This window comes from Nothoprocta perdicaria, unplaced genomic scaffold (genome assembly GCF_003342845.1).
Source record: "Nothoprocta perdicaria isolate Ctin4 unplaced genomic scaffold, notPer1 scaffold_15, whole genome shotgun sequence".
NCBI classification, from domain to species: Eukaryota; Metazoa; Chordata; class Aves; order Tinamiformes; family Tinamidae; genus Nothoprocta; species Nothoprocta perdicaria.
The window spans coordinates 3372966-3394109 of record NW_020454649.1 but is presented as its reverse complement, the minus strand read 5'-3'; the positions used below and the strand labels follow the sequence as shown (position 1 = coordinate 3394109).

At 36.3% G+C, this 21144-nt stretch overlaps 1 protein-coding gene across 1 annotated transcript in view; it reads right to left on the bottom strand.

The window, feature by feature from the left end:
* Positions 1–1014: 1014 nt before the first annotated feature.
* The window catches only part of LOC112943562 (golgin subfamily B member 1-like), a 42218-nt gene continuing 22088 nt past the window's right edge, over positions 1015–21144 (bottom strand). Inside the window, exons 22-30 of the mRNA XM_026034774.1 lie at positions 9959–20860; positions 9531–9682; positions 8298–8457; positions 5958–6110; positions 4719–4886; positions 3706–3803; positions 3222–3356; positions 2423–2537; positions 1015–1685 (exon numbers count right to left, since the gene is read on the bottom strand). Of these exons, the coding sequence (XP_025890559.1) occupies positions 1527–1685; positions 2423–2537; positions 3222–3356; positions 3706–3803; positions 4719–4886; positions 5958–6110; positions 8298–8457; positions 9531–9682; positions 9959–20860 (12042 nt within the window). The 3' untranslated portion in view covers positions 1015–1526. The remainder of the gene's footprint in view (positions 1686–2422; positions 2538–3221; positions 3357–3705; positions 3804–4718; positions 4887–5957; positions 6111–8297; positions 8458–9530; positions 9683–9958; positions 20861–21144) is intronic.

Sequence of the window (21144 nt, the reverse complement as noted above, 5' to 3'; positions counted from 1 at the left end):
TAGTCTTCACATTGCGTTTCTGATGATAATTAAAGTACAGAAAACCAACACAGAGTGCCCTAACTTGAATGTTCTACACCATGTGAAATAATTCTGAATAAACACAACGCACTCATTCAGGTATATATTTAAGTATATTGGTTTTCAGGAGTGTAACAGCAAAGAATCAAGAAAAGTTAATGGGCTATTATGTAATATAAAAGACTGCGTCTGACCCTGAATCCCAGGTGTAGTGAAAGTCATTAGAATGAAAAGTCATTAAAGACTTGTCATCACTAACAAAAAGCCATTTCATCATAGTTACATCAACACTCCCAGGTAAATCCCCAAGTTCCAAACGTGAAAATATCACAGTAAACTACAAGATCCAGAAAGGCCAATAAAGGAATCCCTTGTTAAGAACAGGCCTGCTTTATAAGAGATAACAGGCAAAGAGTGAAATCATGATTAAAGAATGAGACCACAGCTTATTCGGTAAGCACTGGGTGTAAAAAACCTCATTCCAGCTGCCAGTCACCACAGTGCTCCCAAGTAACTATTTTTGGAATCAGGCAAATAGTTGCACAGTTCCAGAGAACTCATGCTCCATTAGGCATCTACAGAAGCTGAAGGCAAATCCTTGGACCTCCGAGTTGTAAATATACCCTGTGCTCATTTATAAAAAAATGTCTTGGATCTTAGGTATGTACAATCTATAGGCTTATATCTTTTTAAGATTGAGTTTCAAGCGTTGAGCAGATGTGTAGTTTTCCCTAAAGATATGTAGTAACCAAACATATCTGAACAACAAGTGGCTACTATAAATAAAAAAAAAAAAGAATAAATGAAAATTGCAAAAGCACAGTTTGAAACAACAGGTTAGGAATATAAGATGATGTTCCATCTCAGTTTTGTATCTTTACTGAAGCCTGATCACTGGCTTTCCTTATGAGCATAGACACAGCTGTGCATCTTGTCAGCATTACAAAGGAGAAGAACTTACACTTCGTAAGAACATAAGTCACATAAGAACACTGACTTCTTAAACTTTTTATTTGCAGTCAAAAGAAAACCCAAAAGTCCAGTTGTTCTTCCTTTATTGCACACTATAAAACTCCTTGTTATAATCAAGAAGCCAATAAACAGTAATAGTTGAATATGCGTTTAAAATTTATAGCTTAAACTCTTAAAATAAATTTTATATAGAAAAGATGCCATTTACAACCCAATCAGTAGTAATCAATCATTATGTACTCACAGATCATATTAAATAAATTGTATGCAGCAGTTCATTTATAGGGCAAACAGAAGGGAATATTTTCTCCTTAGCAAATATAATATTCCACTGTTAAAGAGCAATTCAAGTCACCTTTGGAGCAACTGTGATATACACAAATTTCTGATAAGAAGCTCAAGACTCACAGAGTATAACAAGTATATATACAACTGTGTCCAGTGCATAGCTTAACAGCAGCATGTGAAAAACTCTAGAAATTGGCACACCATTAACCTATAGGAAAATAATTTACTCAGAAAACGCACTGTATTTAGAGAATGCCAGTGAGGCACAATAAAACAATAATATGTAGTGTCATCAGGTATGTAAGGAATAAATAGCGTGATTTTGCTCTGGAGGTCAGCAGCTTAGAACAGTAAAGACTTCGTCCTCGAAGCCATCTTCTGAAGGAAAGGGCTCCTCCCTTCACCTGGTTAGGAAGCAAAGAAATGCCAGATAAATAACCATGAAGACAGATAAGCAGCGGCTCCATTGTAAACTAGATGATTCGGGGGCACTACAAATGTTTTAGTCTTTTAATGAATGCCACAGCACAGACCATTACCACAAAAAAATTAAAGGCAAAAAAAGCCCAAAAGTTCAGGAAAGGAATATACATGTATTTACATATGCTTATGTATTTATATATGCTATGATGCAAAATAATAATGTCCATACACATTTTACTTATCATCTACAGATGTAGTATATAATACAGGAACTCACATTTTAATATGAGCATAAATAAGGTATTATGGGGCAACCCAAATAGAAAGAAATCAAAGACACGTCTTCCAAACTTAGTATGCTACTTTGAATGAACCTCTTTATGGCATTCCCACCCCTGTGATATCCAGAACACTTCATATTCAGATTTTCATGTACAGAGATACAAGGCAGTGTCATACAAGTACCTAGTTAGTGCCATTGTTTACCAACCCAAAAATCAATGACTACCAGTTACAAGGAAGAAAAACTGTGCCTGAAGTATAAATGAGAGTTAAAAGACACAGGTGGGGCAGAGGAAAGGTAAGGGAAAGGGAGGACTAACACGAAAGATTCACATTCTGTGCTTTCTTCAATCCAATCTGCAACTAGCAGCATAAAACGTGCAAATAAATTTTAAATACCTTATAATGCAGGATTTTTAAAAGCTTATTTACTTACCTTTCGCACAATAACATGTTCACTAGGATTGATAATTAAGGCTTCCCTTTCCTCCTCAGATTCCATCTGAACAGTATATTCTGTAGGTACAGACCTGTAACCACTTACTTCAAATCTAGGGGAAAAATTAAGAGGGCACAGAGTAGTACTTTTCAAAAGTACCAAATTCCCATTATGAATGTTATTTTAAATACTTAAATTACTAGGACAGATTCCTCACAAGAAAAAAAAAAGCCAAAAAACAGTAAGATTTGGTTTATGCTGACAGGTCTTTTTCAATTTTTATTTTTAATCTACTCTCATGATGCTTCATTTATGCAAAGTAACCACCCAGCACCTCTAGCTCATTAAATAGTGACTTTCAGATCACTACAGTGGTACAGATCTTATTTAGGCAGATAGATAAACATATTTTAAAACTACTATTTCTACTAACACAGTAGAGTCACAAATATAGGACCACAGACTTTTATTGCTGCATGTGTTTGCAAACAGATTCTATTATTTGCCTCAGAAAGTTACGACTTTTTCCCATCAGAAATGTCACTAAAAGTAAAAGCAAACAAAAAAAAAAAATGACACTCAGATTTTCTGGGTTTTTTTTGGCACACATTGCATTTAAGACAGCCATAGTGCCTCAGAAAATCTCCATGCATTCAACCAGGGACAAGTGGAAGGGAAAGACGGCTTGAGGTCTCTGAACATGCAAGTTATTTCATTCCCACAGGAGGACTTAGTGTAGCAGTCTAGCTGCCATGCAATTTTCAAAGAAAAGAAGTCATCTTACAAGAATATTTACCTGTTATTTAGCTCCTCAGAGAGCCCAAGAGCCTCTTCTGCAGCTTCTCTTCTCCTCTTCTCTTCTGACAGTGTTTCTGTCAGCTGGGAGAGAGCCTGCTGCATTGACTCATACTGTTGCTCAGTCTCTGCAAGCCTAAAACAAAACAGGAATACGAAGTCAGTATTTTAACTATTGAAAAAGTTAGTTGCTTCCTCATTTTTATTAAATAATTTATTTTTTCTTGTAAAAAAATATAATGACAAACTTTACATTAGGTATTGAAATAAAGTCACTTATAAGTATTACATCTTTAAATAAGTAAACTTTAAAAAACACCAAATAATAACAACTCAGTAATACAACTAGATTCATTTAATTCATTATAATTGCACTCCTCTCTTTTTCCTCCCAAAACACCTGAGCTTGGGAAAAGTATTATTTTTGCTTCTAAAACCCAACTGTCAGGAAAACAATATTGCTAATATATGCTCTCAGTCCTGACCTTTTTCTGAGTTCATTTAGCTCCATATTATCTATCTCAACAATAACCGCAGATCTTTCCTGTGGTGCTCCTGGGGGAACTTCTGCTCTAGCTTCATCCTGGAAAATATAAAGTGGGAAAAAAAAAAAGTCATCATTTTTCTAGTCATAAAAATCTTTATTTCAATTAAAGAAGCCATAAGCACCACAGAATAGAGCAACAAACCACTACGCTGTCATTTAATCTCTTGTTTTCCAACAGAAAGTTGAGAAAGAACAGTATGTTGCAGGGTTTGAAGGGTACTTGTACACTTTATTATACAGGACTGTGCAGCAATCTCCAAGTTACCTGAAGTGAAAGCAATGTATCTACACTAATATAGTACTGACCTTAGTTTCACAAGTAAGGCAGCTATTTTGCTAACAAAATCCGAGACCAACTATGCATGCTGTTACACTGTGCCATGTGCACCTGCTCACACGAAGGCAGCTGAGATGTTCTGGCTTTAAACTAGTGTTTGCAGCGCGTTAGCGTCTTGTATTAATGGATCATTGCTGAATAAACAATGCAGTACAGGAGGATTTTTTAAAAATAAAGACATCACAAAGGAAAAAAGGATTATAGATGTATATGACAGATTACAAAGCCTACAGAAATGCTGAATAGGATGTATAGATCTCACATGTGAAAACATTACTCAAACACCTTGCAAAATGATTGATAACTGCTGTGAAATTATCACTAATCCCTAATAAACTAATTATTAGTGATGATTAAATTACCTCTGCTAGCTGCAGGCTGGTTTAAAAAAAAAGACACTTCAAAACAACAAAAGCATCTGTGAACACCTACCTTAACTGAAAAGTCAAGTAGAAGTTTTGGAGCAATACAGACAATTCACTTCCTTATTAGTGTTTCGCGGGCAAAAGCATCAGTACAAATAAGAACAGTTTACATCATGTTCAATGCCAGAAAACTAGCAAACTCATGAGGATGAAAGAAAGATTTGGAATGTTTCCACATGCTCATGTTACCTGAACAGTGCCTTGAAAGGATGTCAATTGCATTGTCTGATACTCCCTCTCCAATCTTAAATAACGATTTTGCAAATCCGTGTAATGAAGCTGATTATCCCTTAGAGTCTGAGACATAGCCTTTAACTGGGCAGACAAGATGGCATTCTCTTCTGCTGACTGCAAAACCTGGAAGAAATTAACATTTAAAGAAATAAACTTCAGGAACCATCTCCTCCAGAAAATTATTACAGAATTGAGACTTCTCATCTCAATGACCAAACTCTCTTCAAGAATCTTTTGCAAGGTCACAGTTTTACAAGATCCAAATGGCTCTTTAATGAACAGCAGAAATAAGGAAACCTGTGTATTTATTTCCTCTGTCATCAGTATCCTCAACACAGAACTCCAAGTTTTCCCTTTTATTCTCCCTTGCTGTATTTCATTACCATGTGGCAAAATTGAGTAGATGTGGTTGCTGCTTCAGGACAATGCACAGAGCCAACTTGGCTTGACAACATACACATATTTATCAGGCACTCGATGAATGACAGCAGTGAACTTTTCATCTTTTCAAAAAAAGAAAGTCATTTGAGTCTTCCTCTTTACATAGACATTCATCATTACCTGTAGGAGTTTGAGATTTCTATGTCTGTTTCAAAATCTGGTTGAAACTATTTTTAAGTTTAAAAAATACTGGGTGAAGCAGGGAGAACAGACACAGCGAGTGATAGAGAAGACAGCTGGGAGGTCACACAAACCCAGTTTGCTTTGAATATATGGCTACAAAAGAGAGGAGGAAGTGTTAAGAAAAACACTTCTAGGAATTTTTATAAAATTCTGTAAACAAAAGTGAACATAAATATTTACCATCTGTACAGGCACAAATCAGTTCATCAAAAAACAGAAAATATTCTTGAGACATTTAAAAACTGGTACAAGATAACTAAGACCTTCTTCTAGGTAATATACCTGCTTCTGTCTATAATGAGGGGTTTTTTTTTAATTTTGAGCACAACTTTAGTAGTGCCCTATGATTTTCTTCAGAAAGAAAATTCAAAAAACTCTCAGTCAAATAACTAAAGAGATTTTATTTGTAATTTCTAGTCTGAGCCAAGAGAGTTGTCTTGAAGAATCCAAGTTTTAAATCACTATGAATTTAAAATATACAAGATACCATCAATATACCATACAAAAATATTTGTATGTTGATAGCAGTTTAGATTCACATTAACCATTGAGGATGTTGTTTTAAATTACCTTTGAATTGATCTGCTGAAAATGAAGGTCCTTCTGGTGCATCTCCTGAAGGCAACGCTGCAGTTCATTCTGAAGCTGATTTTTCTCAGCTAAAACATACTTGATTTCCTCGGGAATGTCTGCACTTCCAGCAAGGGTGACAGCTTCTAAAATCTTTTAAAAGTATTAGTACATTCAGGATCAATGGTATAAAAGTTTCGTAAAAAATTATATGGAATTTCAAAATTAAGTATACATTTGGATTAAATAATGATTTCCTTTTCAGAATTCAATCAAACATTTACAACTTTGTAAAAATTCAACTATATAGTGTTTTCAGCTTAAGGATTTCAATAGAAATACAGACAATATTACAAAATTAGTAATATAACATATAAAAAATGAACTATTCTATAATCCAAAAGACATTATTGCTCAATATCTTTTATTTGTAATTTTATCACAAAAGATGAGCAGCAAATAATAGCCACGAACTTGAACTATAATGTCTTTATTGAAATTAAAGGAAATAATCTTCTCTTAGAACAAAGAAGAGAGATAAGAAAAATATTTGAAAAAACACTTCCCTTAAACCTTTAATGATAATCTACAAAAGTGGATGGCAATTGCCAAATTGGGTCTCAGCTGGGATCTTTTTAAATAGGGTATTTTTGCTCCTGGCAGAAACCAGCTCCAGCTGCTTCACAAGACACACAACAATACTCCCATTAGGCACATCTCTCTCTTCTCCCTCTCAATTAGCTCCTATTCTAATCTTCAATAATTGGAGATATTGATTTAAGCTGTGAAGAACGACATTTAATAGATTTGTTCAAATCAAGAATACAAATACTGAAAAGTGCTGCTCTCATTGTAAATCTTCAATTCCTGTTTGAATCTTGTTATAATCAGTGTGCTTGGTAACAGACTGCATTAATACTACATCCTAAAAAAGGTGTGATCAGTAAATAAAAGGACATGCTTTCAGGTAACTTTGCAATTGGCAGTAAATGTTGCTTATTCTAGGTTCACAAGAAAGAAGAATATACTCTCAGTTCACCTATTTACACCCTTCACTGCTAGTAGGTATTTCTGTCTCTCATTTACTTACTTCTTACTGTAAACAATCCCAATCTTCGATTTCTGTATCATGATATTTACCTCCCTCCTTCAAGCTTCTTTTTATACTTTTTATATATTTTATATCTTTTTATATATTTTAAATATTTTTATTAAAATGCAATACTTCTGTGAAGCAGTAGAGTTAAAATACAGTACAAATGACTTAGCCAGGAGTTGTTTTCTGTGTCACCTTTTCTTCCATTTCTTCAGCATTCACACAATTCATTTAATTGCTTTTTCTAAAAAATAGAAATTTGAAAGTTTGCCCATCTGTTCCCCCATTAACATGTGAATTGGTCAACCAATTTCAAAAACAAATTTTTGAGAGAAAAGTCAATGTCTGAAGAAATTATGGTGTTTTTATACTTAACGTATATAATTAGCGGCTGGGAAGATGAATCCAACTTGCACTACCTACTAGGAGAAACAGGTAGAACTCAGCTGTTCTACAGGCTAAGCTGATCAAGCCAAGCAGCGTGCTGGCACCCTACAAATACAGCATCTTACTCTCTCTGAACAAGTGTGCTATAGGGTCATATAAGGACATCAGTGTCAACAGTAGGAGACAGGGGATACATAGGAAACTGGCATACGAAGCCAGAATTAATAACTATTCCTGCTATGGACATAATGTATCTCAGTCTTCACGACTAGAGGAATTCTTCCTTGAGCTGCCTGAAATCTTCCTGTCCTTTTCTTGACTTGATAGAATTAACTGAGAATTCTGCAAGTTGCATGAGTTGCATCAAATTTCTCTCTGAATTTGGAAGCATCAGGCCTGCTGTTGACTATTTGCATGCTCCTGCTCATTCATCTAATTTGAGCCTTATCATAAGTCTTGAATGCAATATGAAAAGGTTCAACTAAGCCACGACAGCAAATTTCAAGATTACTGAAATAACTTATTAATATAAAGAATGAGCAAACACTGTTATCCCACATTTAACCATAGCAAACTGTGACTCCTTTTTAGTTAAGCATCAGTAAGATTCAAGACAAACTCACAACTCCTTGTCCAAAGGAAGTTATCAAAACTAAGAATTCTTGCAACTCGCTCGCTAGCAGTAACTGTAATTTGCTGGTTTGACCTCGGTGCAGTATGGAAATACATACCTGTCTTCTCCCCTCCTGCAAACTGTACAACACTGTACAGTTCTCACTTGGGAAGCAGTTTGCAAATTTTAAACAATGAACTGATCAAAGTACCTTCATCCCTCCTGCTTTATTTTGTTTCCTTACCTTGGCTGGATAACCACTCACATCAGAGCCTGGTTTCTTAACAATCCTGTCTTGCTGCAGCCTCTGTAGCTCTGCAATCTGTTGGTCTTTCTCAGCAACTGCAATCTCACACTGACTTCGTAGTGCCTGCGACTCTGAGAGGAGGAGGTTTTTTTCCATTCTGAACATAAAATATTAAACTAGTTGTTAAATGATAATACAGTACATAGAAGTCAACAAGAAGGGAAGAGTTGTGTTCACTAGTATTCCTGAAATAAAGAATGGTAGTTTCTAAACATAGATACTATGCAAATACGGAGCATTAAAGGAACATTTGCAGTATACACTCCAGTTTATAGATATCTGCTAACAAAAAACTTGGAAAATAAAGCCTTGAGCATAAAGCCTTGTGCGCCTTGCTGCCTTGGACACCAGAGAAGCTTATCAACTGTAAAGAATGGAAAAGCTGTTAACGCAGCATACCTACCTGAGCTACCTGACGAATGAGGTGGGGCAGCAAAGCAGCTCCAGGTTGGAGCAGCACAGACTGCTGCTCAAGATAGTCTAGCTTATTTCGAGTACTGGAATGGGAAGAAGCACACCCTAGACTCCAGACCTCATGACATGCTGTCTGTCCCGAGATGCTGTCATATACAAGCGGCATCACAAAGGGCATAAAAGCAATTTAAATCTTTCTGAATTCAATGTAACATGATTTCAAAGTAAGAAAAAAAAAATAGAAAAGAGTTTTCATGCTATCCACAGCTACTAGTTCAAATGAGTTCAAATGTTTCTTCATATTTGCAGAGATAAATCTGGGACCGACCTTTTGATCTAGACTGTCCTCCCAAAGCTTCTAGCATAAAACAGATATCACATGCAGCAGATCTTAATTGCAGAAATTGCACTACAGATAATAAAATGCATAAGACATTACGATATTGCCTATCAAACAAAACTACCACAGCTGACCTAATCCTAACTGCTTCATCTGCATAAGTTCAGTTAGAATCTGTTTTAACTTACAAGCTCTAATTAAAAGAGCAGTCTACGATAACCAAACCTTGAAATGTCTCCATGGAACACCACTTTCAGATGTCTACTGCCATCTAAGATGTGAAGGGCAGCCTGCAGACATTACAGAAACACTCTTGTCCCCCTTTTAGTTCCGTGTCCATACCATGTTGGGGCGACTGCTGAAGAATTCTCAACAAAAGCAACCTCCACTATTTGTGTTGAATTTAACATACACACCTTAAGCCAGCAAGCTCATTCTGGTATGATGCAATCTCTCTCTCAGTTTCTGCTTGGAAGGTCTTTGTCTGATGCAATGCTCTCTCCAAATCATCAACTTTAGTCTTCAGTTTTGATATCTCAATGGCTGCAAGACCAGCTCCTTCTTTAGCCTACATTTAATAAACAGGATTAGCAAAACAGAATGAAGATTTAGCAGTGCTAGAGTTCTAGCCAAGTTTCTTATTTCCTTCTGTTTAAAAAATGATTACCTAAACTCTCGAAGTCTAACCATGCCTTCCCTCATTAGATTATATTTACTCAGCACTCAAGATTACCTGCAAAGTTAAACTTCAGAGTATTACTCAGCATTCTCTGCATTTCTGCCAAAAAGTCAAACAAAAACAAAACCACACGCACTACAAGCAACGTAGCTAATTAAAACTTACCAATCTTCCCCTATCCATCTGAGGTGTATCCAAAATATTTTTAAGAGAATTTCTCTCACTGATGCTGTCGCAAGCAATGGCAAATGAAGCCGTGCCCTGTTTAGCCTGAGAAGCCAGCTTCTGCTTGCCGAGTTCCTGCAGCAATTTGTCTCGGTCATCCTGAAGACTGGCCATAGCCTTGGAAAAGGCTTCAATCTGGTTAGCACAATTTCCATGCTCAGATGTGAGCCTGTTGATCTCCAGTTCACGGCTGTCTAATGTCTTACACAGATTGCCAATTTCTTCAGCAATTTGATCAAGCGTGACACTATTTGCAGCATCAAAAAGCACCTGATTCAGAAGAGCTTTCTCTTTGAGTACACTGATGAGCTGCAATTTAAAGTTGTCCAATTCAGCTTTAAATTCATCTCCCTTCCTTTTTTCAGATTTGAGTTCGGATGCATATTTGCTCTGAAGCACCTTGAAGTCCTCTATTATTCTATCTCTATCATTTTGCAGAGCAGTCATTGCTTTCCGAAAGGCCTCATTTTGGGATCTTAGTTCCCTATTTTGAAACTGAATTTCTAATATCTTCTCAGCAGAAGCATCAGCTGCAGCTCCGTGCTCATATTTCAAAACAGCCTTATGGTATTTCTCATCTGCACCATTATTACTTTTGCCTACTGAATTCTGGACTTCCTGAGTCCTCTCCTGAAGTTTTTCTTCACACTGCTCACTGGCTTTGTGTTCCTTTCTCTGAACACGGTCACTAGCCAACAGTCTCCCTCCAGATTCAGAAACGAGCTTTTCTCTGTTTAAGGATGCAATTAAATATTCCAAGTCATTTACTTTGGATATTAATTTTTTATTCTCGTACTCCAAAGAGGCAGTGGTGTCCTTCTGCACTTCGCTGGCCAGCTGCATTTCTTTTACATGTTTTTGAAGATTGCATTTTTCTTGTTCAAGGTTTTTAATAGAATCCATTTTTTGCTTAAGTAAGTCTTTCAGCTGATGATCCTTCAAAGATAAGACATGGTTGAGATCTTCCCTATACTTTATTAGCTGTGCATTTAACATTGCATTTTCAGAATGGAGATCATCTACCTGGTTGAGCAGTATCCTCACTTCTTGTTTCAGAGCACTGCTTTCACTTTCATTGCCAAGTATAAGACTGTCTCTCTGCTTTAAAACACTTTGGTGAAGATGTTCCAGCTCTTTGTATTTAGAAAAGAGATTATCCCTGTCATTCTGAAGAGATGACATTGATTTTTTAAAGGCATCCATTTCACTGGCAATTGCAGCTTTATCTTGACACGCTCTGTCTGCTTTCATCTGGAGACTTCTCGGTTCATTTTCCATCCTGTGACAGGACTCCTCACGTTGTTGTGTTTCTGTCTGCAAGGACTTTAACCGAGCTTCATATTCTTCCACCTGTTTTCTATGCTCATTTTGTATCTGAATCAGATAATCAGAAATTTCATCACCTTTTGAAGAAATGAGTAGGGAAATTTCTTTATCCTTATTATTTAACATTATTTTCATCTGTTCAGAAATGGCATTTTGCTTTTCCAATTCAGCACGAGTCTTTTCCTTTTCAGTTAGAAGTTGTTGGAATTCTTGTTCTTTCCTAGTAAAATTACTTTCCAGTGCTTTTATCTCCTTTCCTGCACTTTTACTGCTCTCTATGAGGTGATTAAGAGAATTATTTTCTTTAAGGAGCGCTTGCAAAGCTGCTTCTTTTGACTGAAGAACGCTCTCCAACTCTTGCTGCCTGCTGAGAAAAAGCATATTTTCTTCCTTTATTCGGCAGAGCTCTTCATGGCACTGTTTATCAACAGATTTTTGCCTCAAATACAGTTCATCTTTTGTGTCCTCTGCCACAGAATATTTGATATTCAGCTCTTGAATTTCTGCCATTTTGTCTTTCAATTCATCTTGCAAAGACAAGATTCTTTTATTATAGTCTTCTATCTGTTTCTCTTTACTTTGAATGACCTCCTTGAACTGCATTTCCCAGTTCTGCATTTCACCGATGACCCTGTCCCGGTCATTTTGAAGCGAAGACATACACTTGGTAAAGGCAGCCAATTGGGCCAAAGTTGCATTCAAATCTGCTTGAAGTTTCTTGTTTTGCAAGTCCTTGCTGCTTAATTCCTCTTGCAATTCACGAATATCACCAAGCGCCCTGTCTTTCTCTCGCTGAAGAGCACTGTGTCTTTCCTCAAGGCTCATCCACTCTCTTTTGTGAACTGATTTCAACTGCTGAAGATTACGTTCCAAGTCTCTCACATATTCTCCCTTTTGGATTTGTAGTTGGTCATCTTTTTTCTTAAGTTCTGCTTTCCAATTGAGGTTCTCAGCTGTAAGCCTGTCAACGTCATTCTTTGACTTCTCTAACAAGTTCATTTGCAAAGAAAGCTGTTCTTTGAGATGGTTTATTTCTTCATTTGATTTGGCAAGCTTTTCTGACGTATTACTTAAATCCTTTTCAAATTTTTCACTTTTTGACTGTGATACTTTCACAGACCTTTCCAAGTCCAGAATCAACTCCTGGAGCTTTATGGAATCTTTTTGCAAATGGTTGATTTCCTGCTGTTTCTCCTTTAAGAGCTCTTGTAATTCTTTGGTTTTGGTTTTAGTTCCACTGCTGTCTCTCTGTGCACATTTCACTTTCTCCTCAAACACTTTTACAAGATGCAACTGCTGTTGTTCTTTTTCTCTAATCACATTACATTTTTCTGCCTTTAATTCTTCCAGTTGCTGTAGCAATAAGTTATTCTGCATCTGTGCAGATTTCAATCGATCAGTAAGATAATCAACCTTTTTAACATGGTTCAGCAATTCTGTCTCAAGAAATTCTCTCTCATTCTTTACTTTGTAAGAACTTTCTTGCACACTCTCTAATTCCTCCTGTAACAGGCATTTATCATCCTCTAAAATCTTAACTTTTTCGGTCAGACTAACGATTTCTTGTGCAAGACTTTTACATTCTGCATCTAGCTTTACAAAACAGCTGTTTTTAAGATCTAGAGATTTTTCAGTTTCTTTTAATTTGCCTGAAATTGATTTTCTTTCTTGTTCTAGGACAAGCAGATCTTGTTCTTTTTCAGAAAGTTTATCCTTTAACATATTATTGTCCTTTAATAATGACTCGTTCTCACATAACGCATCCCTGATTTTAGATTGTGTATCATTCTGGTACAACTCCATTTGAACTTGGAGGTCTCCCAAAGTTGCTTTTGTTACATCAATGTCATTATGAAGGATGCCATTTTCACTCTGAATTTTCTCTAAAGCCTGCTTTAATTTTTCAGACATTTGTTTCAGCTGCTCGTTTTCCTCCATTAGCTGATGATTATGACGAGTGAGTTCATGAAGGCGATCCTGATGTTCTTCCATCCTCGCCTCTTGCTCTCGTATTTGCCTTTTTGCTTTACTCTGTAATTCATCAACTTCCATTTTTTTGGATTCACTGAGTTGTTTCAGTTGGTTCTTTATAACTTCATTTTCATCAAGGAGCTTTTGAAAATGCTCCTTAAGTGCCTCCTGCTCAGATTCCCCCTCCCTGAGTCTCTGAATAGCCTCCTGCTTCTCTTTTCTAGTGAGGTCAATAACTTGCCTCATATCTGCTATTTTACTACTGATATTTTCATATGCCTGAAGAAGTGATTCATATTCTTGTTTTAATTCACTATGTTTGGCCTTCCATCCTGTCAATTCAACTGTCTGAGAATCTTTTAAAGTATTCAGTTGGAAAGAAAAGGCCTCTTTTTCCTGAACTATAGTCTCCATGGTAGATTTAAGACTTTCACACGCAGCAGTCAGGTTTTCATTTTCAGTTAGAAGTCGAGCATTTTCAGAAAGAAGGCTCTCCTCTTCATACAACGGAGAAACTGCGTGTGAATTTCCCTTTTCTCTACCAAGCTCTGACACCAAACGTTCAAGTGTACCTGCCTTGGTCACCAGTTCTTCTCTTTCCAAAAGCAATTTATCAATCTGGTCTTTTAGACATTTGTTTTCTCTCAAGGCTTCCTTACGTGATATTAAAGCTGCACGTAACTTCCTCTGGAGGCGCTCTCTGGACTTCTCTTCTGCTGTAGTTTCTTGCTCCTGGGTCTTTGAGTCATTTACACTCGCGAGTTTTACTGGTCGCTCTTCAACTGTTTGCAGTTCTTTCTGCCCTTCATGTTCTGTTGCTTCCTTTAGTTTAGTTTTTCTGGAATAATCAGTCTCTGAGAGCTGAAAACGGGTGTCTTTATCCTGTAGCTTTCCTTGAAGCAAATTCCTTTCTGAAGAAAACAATTTTGATTCCTTTTCGGTATCATTTCCTTCCTTAACTTCTTTGCATGGTATCACAGGACTGCTGCTTATCCCAGCCTTTTCTTGTAGTATCTGTAGTTCTGTCAAGAGTTTTTTATTTTCTTCACTGACATATTTTACCTCCCTTCTCATATCAATTAGCTCCAAATTGGACTTCTCTAAATGACTGAAAATTTTCTCTTTCTCACCCTTTATTTCTTCAAATGCTGTTCTGTAACGGTGGGCTTCTTCTCGGCCTTCCTTTAGAGCATCTTTCAATACTTCCTTTTCCTGATCAACTTTATCTTTGAAATCCATAAATGAACAATGCAATGCCTCTATTTCCTCATTCTTTTCTGCAGCCTCTTTCTTAGCTTCCTTTCTCAGCCTTTCCAGTTTCTCCTGGCTCATCTTACAATCCTCTTCATTCTTTTTAACAAGTTCTTCCTTTTCATTATTCACACGTTCAAGTACTCTCTTAATATCCACAACTTCAGTCTCATACATTTCCAGCTTTTTCTGCAGCTGACGTATCTCCTCCAATATGCTGTCTTTATGTGGCTCCTCGTACTGCTCCTGCAGTCTCACAGAGTTGAAGTTGACTGTTTCTTCTCTTCTGTCACCAAATTCAACCGATACCTTTCTCAACTCTTTCTTAAACTCTTCTGTTTCTTCCTGAAGTTCTGCATAATTACGTCTTAGTTCTTCTAACTCCATGTCTTTACTTGCCATCAAGATCATTAAGTTTTCTGACTCTTTTAAGGACGCAACCTGAACCTTACTTCTCGGTTTATTTGAATCCAAATTCCTTGGATCGATTTCCTCTTCTTCGAGTATTGCCTTACATGAAGCCATCTCTTCCTCTGGAGGACTCATTTGTAACTGATTAAAGTCAAATTCTTTACATTCCCTTTGGAAAACTTTCCAGAGCGCTTTATGTTGCTCTTTAAGATGCTCAAGTTGTTTCTTCTGTTTATCAAAATCTGCTACAAGTTTAGTGTGCTCTTCCCTTTGTTTTTCAATTTTGGTTACATCTTCTTTGCCAGCCAAAATTTCTCTCTGTAAGGCTTCTTTTTCTTTTTCCAATCGATTGATTAAATTAATTTCATTGCTGTTCTCCAGAGTTGTCTTCCTGACCCCAGCACTTACATCAGCTTCGCCAGAACTAGATTTTTTCAACAATTCTTCCTTCTTTATAATTTCAGACTTAGCATTTTCAAGAGCCAACAAAAGTTCAGCACGTTCCTCTTCATATAAACATGCCCTTTCATCAAGCACAGATTGCATGTGAGCAAGCATACAGTCTTTTTCCTCTAAATATTTGAGGTTTTGCTCACATATATTTTGTTTTTCAGCAACAACATTTCTTAGTTCTGCAAGATTATCCTGAAGTTCCTCTAAATAAGAGGCCTTTGCAGACAAAACTTCATTCAGATTACTTATTTTGGCATCTTTTTCTAGAAGCTGTTGCTTCAGAGTTCCAAGATGGGACTCAAAGTCTTTATTTTGCACTTCAGCAAGTTTTAGCTTGTCTGTTAATTCATTAACTCTCTTCAACAACTCCTCATTTTTTTTTTGCTCTTTTTCTATTTCTTCCTGACCACTCTTTTCTAGTTTTCCAACTTTTTGCATTAGATCTTTTCTTACTATCAGTGCTGCTTGAAGCTTCTTTTTCAGGTTGTCTTTTTCCTTGCCAATTTTCTCAAGATTAAACTGCATCTCCTCTTTTTCATTCATTACATCTTTAAACACAGCTTCTCTACTGTTTAATGTAACCTGACTACACTCCAGTTCTTTCTTACAATGTTCAAGTTCCTGCAATACTCGATTTAGTTCTCCTACAGAGCTATTATGAACAGCTTCGAGATCTTGCAATTTGGTATTCAATATATTTCTCTCTTCTGAAAATTTCAGTGTTTCATTAGACAATGATTCCATGACCTCGGTAACTGAACAATCCTTTTCTTTCACTTCCTGGCTTAGACCAAAAATTAAGTCATTTTGCTGACTTATCTGGGAAGTTAAGTTTTCTATCAGTTGGTCTTTTTTCCCCATTTCTTCCAGAAGACTTGCTACTTTTTTACCTTCAACATTCAATTTTTCTTGGCTGATTCTAACTATTTCTTCTGATTCATCTATCTTCTCCTGAAGAAGTTTAACCTGTTTATTCATTTCTGCAAATGATTCTTCTTTTTCTTGAAAAAGAGCCTGTTGCTTACATAGTGTTTCCTTAACAGTGACTACTTCTTGCGATAGACATTCAATTTCAGATTTGTAGCTGCACTTGATCTTTTCAATATCATTCTGCAACAAATCCTTCTGTTTTTCAAGCGACCTCATGTTTTTTAATTCATTTTTTAGGACATCCATTTCATTTTGTTTTTCTAAAAGAATCAGCTGCAATTGCTCTCCTTCTGCTTCTCTGCTCAAAAGAGTGGCTATCAGGGTGGAGAAATTTTCCAGCTGAATTTTAGTATCAGCTGGCTCCAGTGCGCAATCTGAAGTCTGTACATTCTTTTCTGTACATAACAGCCTGCTACTCAATAATGCAGATAAGCTTTGAGTTAATTCCTTTTTTAAAAGATTCAGTTCTTGCTGTAAAGACTCAATTTTACTGTCCTTGGATTTCATTTCACTTTCTAAACTGCACAATTGTTCAGTAAGACTATTATTTTGTAAAGTTGCCCTATCGAGATCTGTCACCCACTTGTTTTCTGACTCAGACAGACTTTGCTCTAGAGTTTCAAATTTATGTTCTAATTCAGCAAACTCTTCACCCTTCACACTAACCTGCATCTGTAACTTCTCTTTTTCTGTCTTCATCTGCAGTTTGACAGCATCTATCTGCATTCTTGAACAACTCTCACTTGCTTCTAGTTTTTCATTAATTTCTTGGAGTTCTTCCAGTTTCTTTTGTAAATGATCTTGCGATGCAATGAGTTGTGTGTTTTCAACTGTCAGTTTGTTAGCATCTTCTTGTAAGAGATTTTTTTCTTTCTCTAAAGAACCTAACTGATGCTGCAGACTAGCTATCAGTACTGCCTTGTCATGGCAGTCTTGACAGGATTTAGAATTTACATTGTTCAACTCTAACTTTAAATGTTCTACATTTTCAGCCTGTTCAGTGCACTTCGCATGCAGAGACTCTATAGCTAATTCTTTTTGCTCTAAATCCTGTTTCCATTTAGTTATTTGGTCTAGTGCTTTCTGGTGCTCATTTTTTACATATTCAAGTTCAGTTGTCAAAGAATCAATTTTCTTCTGATTAATATCAAAGTTTTCATTCTTTTCCTGAAATTCCTTCATAAGGCTTTTCATGGCTGTGTCACTTTTCTCTAATTCTTCTTTGAGAGCCTCAATCTCACTAGAAAGAGTACAAATGTTGCTATCTGCCAACTGTACACTGTTATCTTTTTCCTTTATAGAACTAAGTAGTCCAGTAATAATCTCCTCTTTTTCACTAAGGGCTGCATTAAGTTCATCTTTTAGTTCATACTGCGCTGCAATTCTTTCCTGAAGAGAAAAAAAGGCATCTTCCTTTTCACGGACTAATTCTTCTGATGCTTGTAGTTGTTGTGTTAGCTCATGGATCTGACTCTGAAGCTGAGAAATGGAATTTATTTTCTCTTCATCTTTGCCTACTTTCTCATTCAGAGTTTGGAGGAGACTTTCGTTTTCCATAAGTGAAGACTCCTTTTCTAATAAGGACTGCCTGATCTCAGCTATTATGCTTTTCTGATCTTGTATTTCTTTTTGTAGATTCATTTTCATGTCCTCCAGCTCCACAACCTCTTTCTTTAAGATTTCACATTCATTTTCTTTTTCTTGAAGCTGTGTCTTTAACTTCTCACTGAATAATGAAATATTATTGACAGTCACCTCTTTTTCTGAAACAAGCCCTTTTAATTGTTCTGCTTCAGAGGTTAAAAGCTCTAACTGTTTCTGCTGTGCAACAGAAGAAGCCTCTATGTCAGAAAGATGTGCTTTCAAACTGACATAATCATCTAACTTTTGTTTCAAAGATTCATCCTTCTGTTTAATTAAATCATTCAATTGAGCTGTTTTTTCTGTCGTATTTTGAAGCTGATACTGAAGGTCAGAAATGACCTCCATATTCTCAGACAGTTGACCCCTAAGAACATCAGACTCTTCAGATTTATCTTTAAATAACTTTAGCTCTTGGGCTTGCTTCTTAAAATCATTTTCTTTCTCCTGCATTGCTTGTCTAAGCTGACTGGTTTCAAAACCCAGGGATTGTATTTGGTTTTGCAAATCTGAAACAATTTGTAAATACTGCAGTTCTCCTGCTGCTTTACTATCTTTCATTTGCTGAATCAAAATCCCTTTTACAGAAAGCAGACCTTCTTTTTCTTCAAGGACTGTTTTTAACTTGTCTTTTTCAATTGTTAGGCCATCAATTTGGTCCTTCAAAGCTAAGATATTATGACCTTGTTGAGACAAGTGAGAACTTAAAGCAGCTATTTCATCTGATTTTTTCATTACTGTAGCATTAACTGCTTCAATGTCTACTTTCAACTTTTCATTTTCTAGAGTTGTTGTATGCACTTGCTGCTTTGCTGAAATAATTTCTGACTGGTGCTGTACCAGCCGTGATTGAAGAAGATCACATGCCTGTGACTTTTCCCTCAACAAACTTGAAAGGTCTTCCTTTTCATGCTTAAGCACATCAATGTCTTTGCTCAGTAACTCTAGCTGATTTTTTAACTCTTCACTTTCTTCCATTTTTTCAGACATTTGCTTATGAAACAACTCAAGTTCTGAACCCTGGCTTTTTACAGTCAAGTCTCTCTCCTCTATGCAATGAGACAACTTTGCTTTTTGGTCTTTAAGATTTTTAATTTCATCCTGCAACTCTAAAACATGAAGTTTACTCTCTTCCATTTCCTTATGTAATGAATCATTCTCAAGGATTTTTTCTTCTAGAGACTTGTTCTTAACTTCTAAATCCAAAGTTATACTTTGGATTTGTTTCTCCAGCAATAAATTCTTTTCCTCACTACGGCTGAGCTCTTGCATTAGGGTATCACACTCGGATAACTTATTATTTAACATTTCTTCTTTATCTATTTCTTTGTCTTTAGCATCCTTCAGCTGAATGAGGAGTGATTGCACTTGTTCATGCAACTGTTGCGTCTGTTCCTTGCTTTCGAACAACTGATCGGCCAGCGCGCTGCACTCCTTGGATTTCTTCTGCAGCTGTTCTGCAACTGAATTTTCTTTTTGCTCAGCAAGCACTGAAAGTTTTTCAATCTCTTTTACCAGTGAGTCTTTATCACCACTTAGTGCTGAAAGAGATTTTTGGTAGTCAGCAGTGCTAACAGATAACTTATTCTCTGCTTCTGCCACAGCCTGGGTTTTCTCTAACAATTCACACTCTTTTATATCCAACAGTTTGGACAAACTCTCATTTTCACTGATGAGCTGCTGCTTCTCTTTTTCCATCACATTAATACTTTTTTTCAGATCTTCATTTGCCTTTATTTGCCCTGCCAATTTGTCTTCTTTCTCCTCAAGATCTGCCTGTAATTGCTTATTAGCTGAAGCTTTTTCTTGTGTTGCTATTTCCAGCGTGTTAATTTGTTTATGCATTTCACTTAATTGGTTATTAAGTTCCTTGCAAAATGTCTCTTTGGCTTTCAGATCTCCAATTAATTTAAATTTGGACTCTTCATTTTCTTGCTCCAAAACCCCAAGCTTCTGCTCTAATGAAATAATGATCTCTTGTTTCTCTTTTAAATCTTTTTCAGTTGTTTTCCAATGTTCGGTGTGTTCTGTAAGCTGTCTGGACAACTTAGCCAGTTCTTCATCTTTTCTAGCATCTTCCAAAACTAGCTTGTTATATGAATCTTTAACTGTTTTTAATTCATTTTCAAGTATCTGTTCCTTACTCTCTTTCTCCTTAAGCAAACTGTTCCATTTTTCCTTCAGAGCATTATTTTCCTCCAGTTGAGTTTTCAAATATTCGGCCTCTTTTCTTTGTTTATTCTCAGTTTGTTGCAACTTTTCAGATGCCTTACTAATTTGTTCTTTCAACAAAGTAATCTGTGACTCGCACTCCATAAGCTTGTTATTGTATGTGACATTGTTGGCCTTGATTTCAGAACGGAGATCCTTAATAGTAATGCTGTTCTCACCGATTTGTTTTATTAATTCCTCGTTTTCTTTGGTTTTAGCTTCATTCTCCATTCTAACTCTTTCCAGTTCCTGTCCCATTGTATTACTCTTCTCCGAAAGGACAGATATCTTTACACTTGCATCTCTTACATCAGCTGTTTGTACTTCTTTCAGCAAGTGAGTTTCCCTTTCAGCCTTTAATAAAGCTTCTTCCATTCCCCGCATTTCTTCCTCTTTGCCTTGTACTTGACGCTTCAGGATGATGACCTGTTCAGAATATTCTGTCATATTCAATGACAGGACAGACATCTCCCTGTCTTTTTCTGCCAGTGTTTCCTTAAGATTATCAATCTCTCTTTCACATCTCTGGAGATCTTGAATAAGTTGAGATCTTTCCTCTAAATGGCTCGTGTTCAGTTTGTCAAGCTCTTCATTTGTCTGGTCCAGATCCAGCTGCATCAATTCTACAACACCATCTTGTTTCAAAGTCTAAACACGAGAAAACAATGTTACAAGAATACCTCAAATGTATGGCAGAAGAAGTTGCACTTTGCACAGAGATTTATTATCTAAACTAATAGATCTCTCCCACTTAAACCCCAACAAATTATCTAGGTAACTGCATCATCGGGAGATAATTATAAGGTATCTCAGAATTGTATTAGCATTCAAAACAGTTAATGAATGAGTTGTTTAGCAAACAGATTTTTTTTCCCATCATTTAATTGCAACATATCAAAAAGCAAAACATATTTTTTTCTTCTTACTCCACT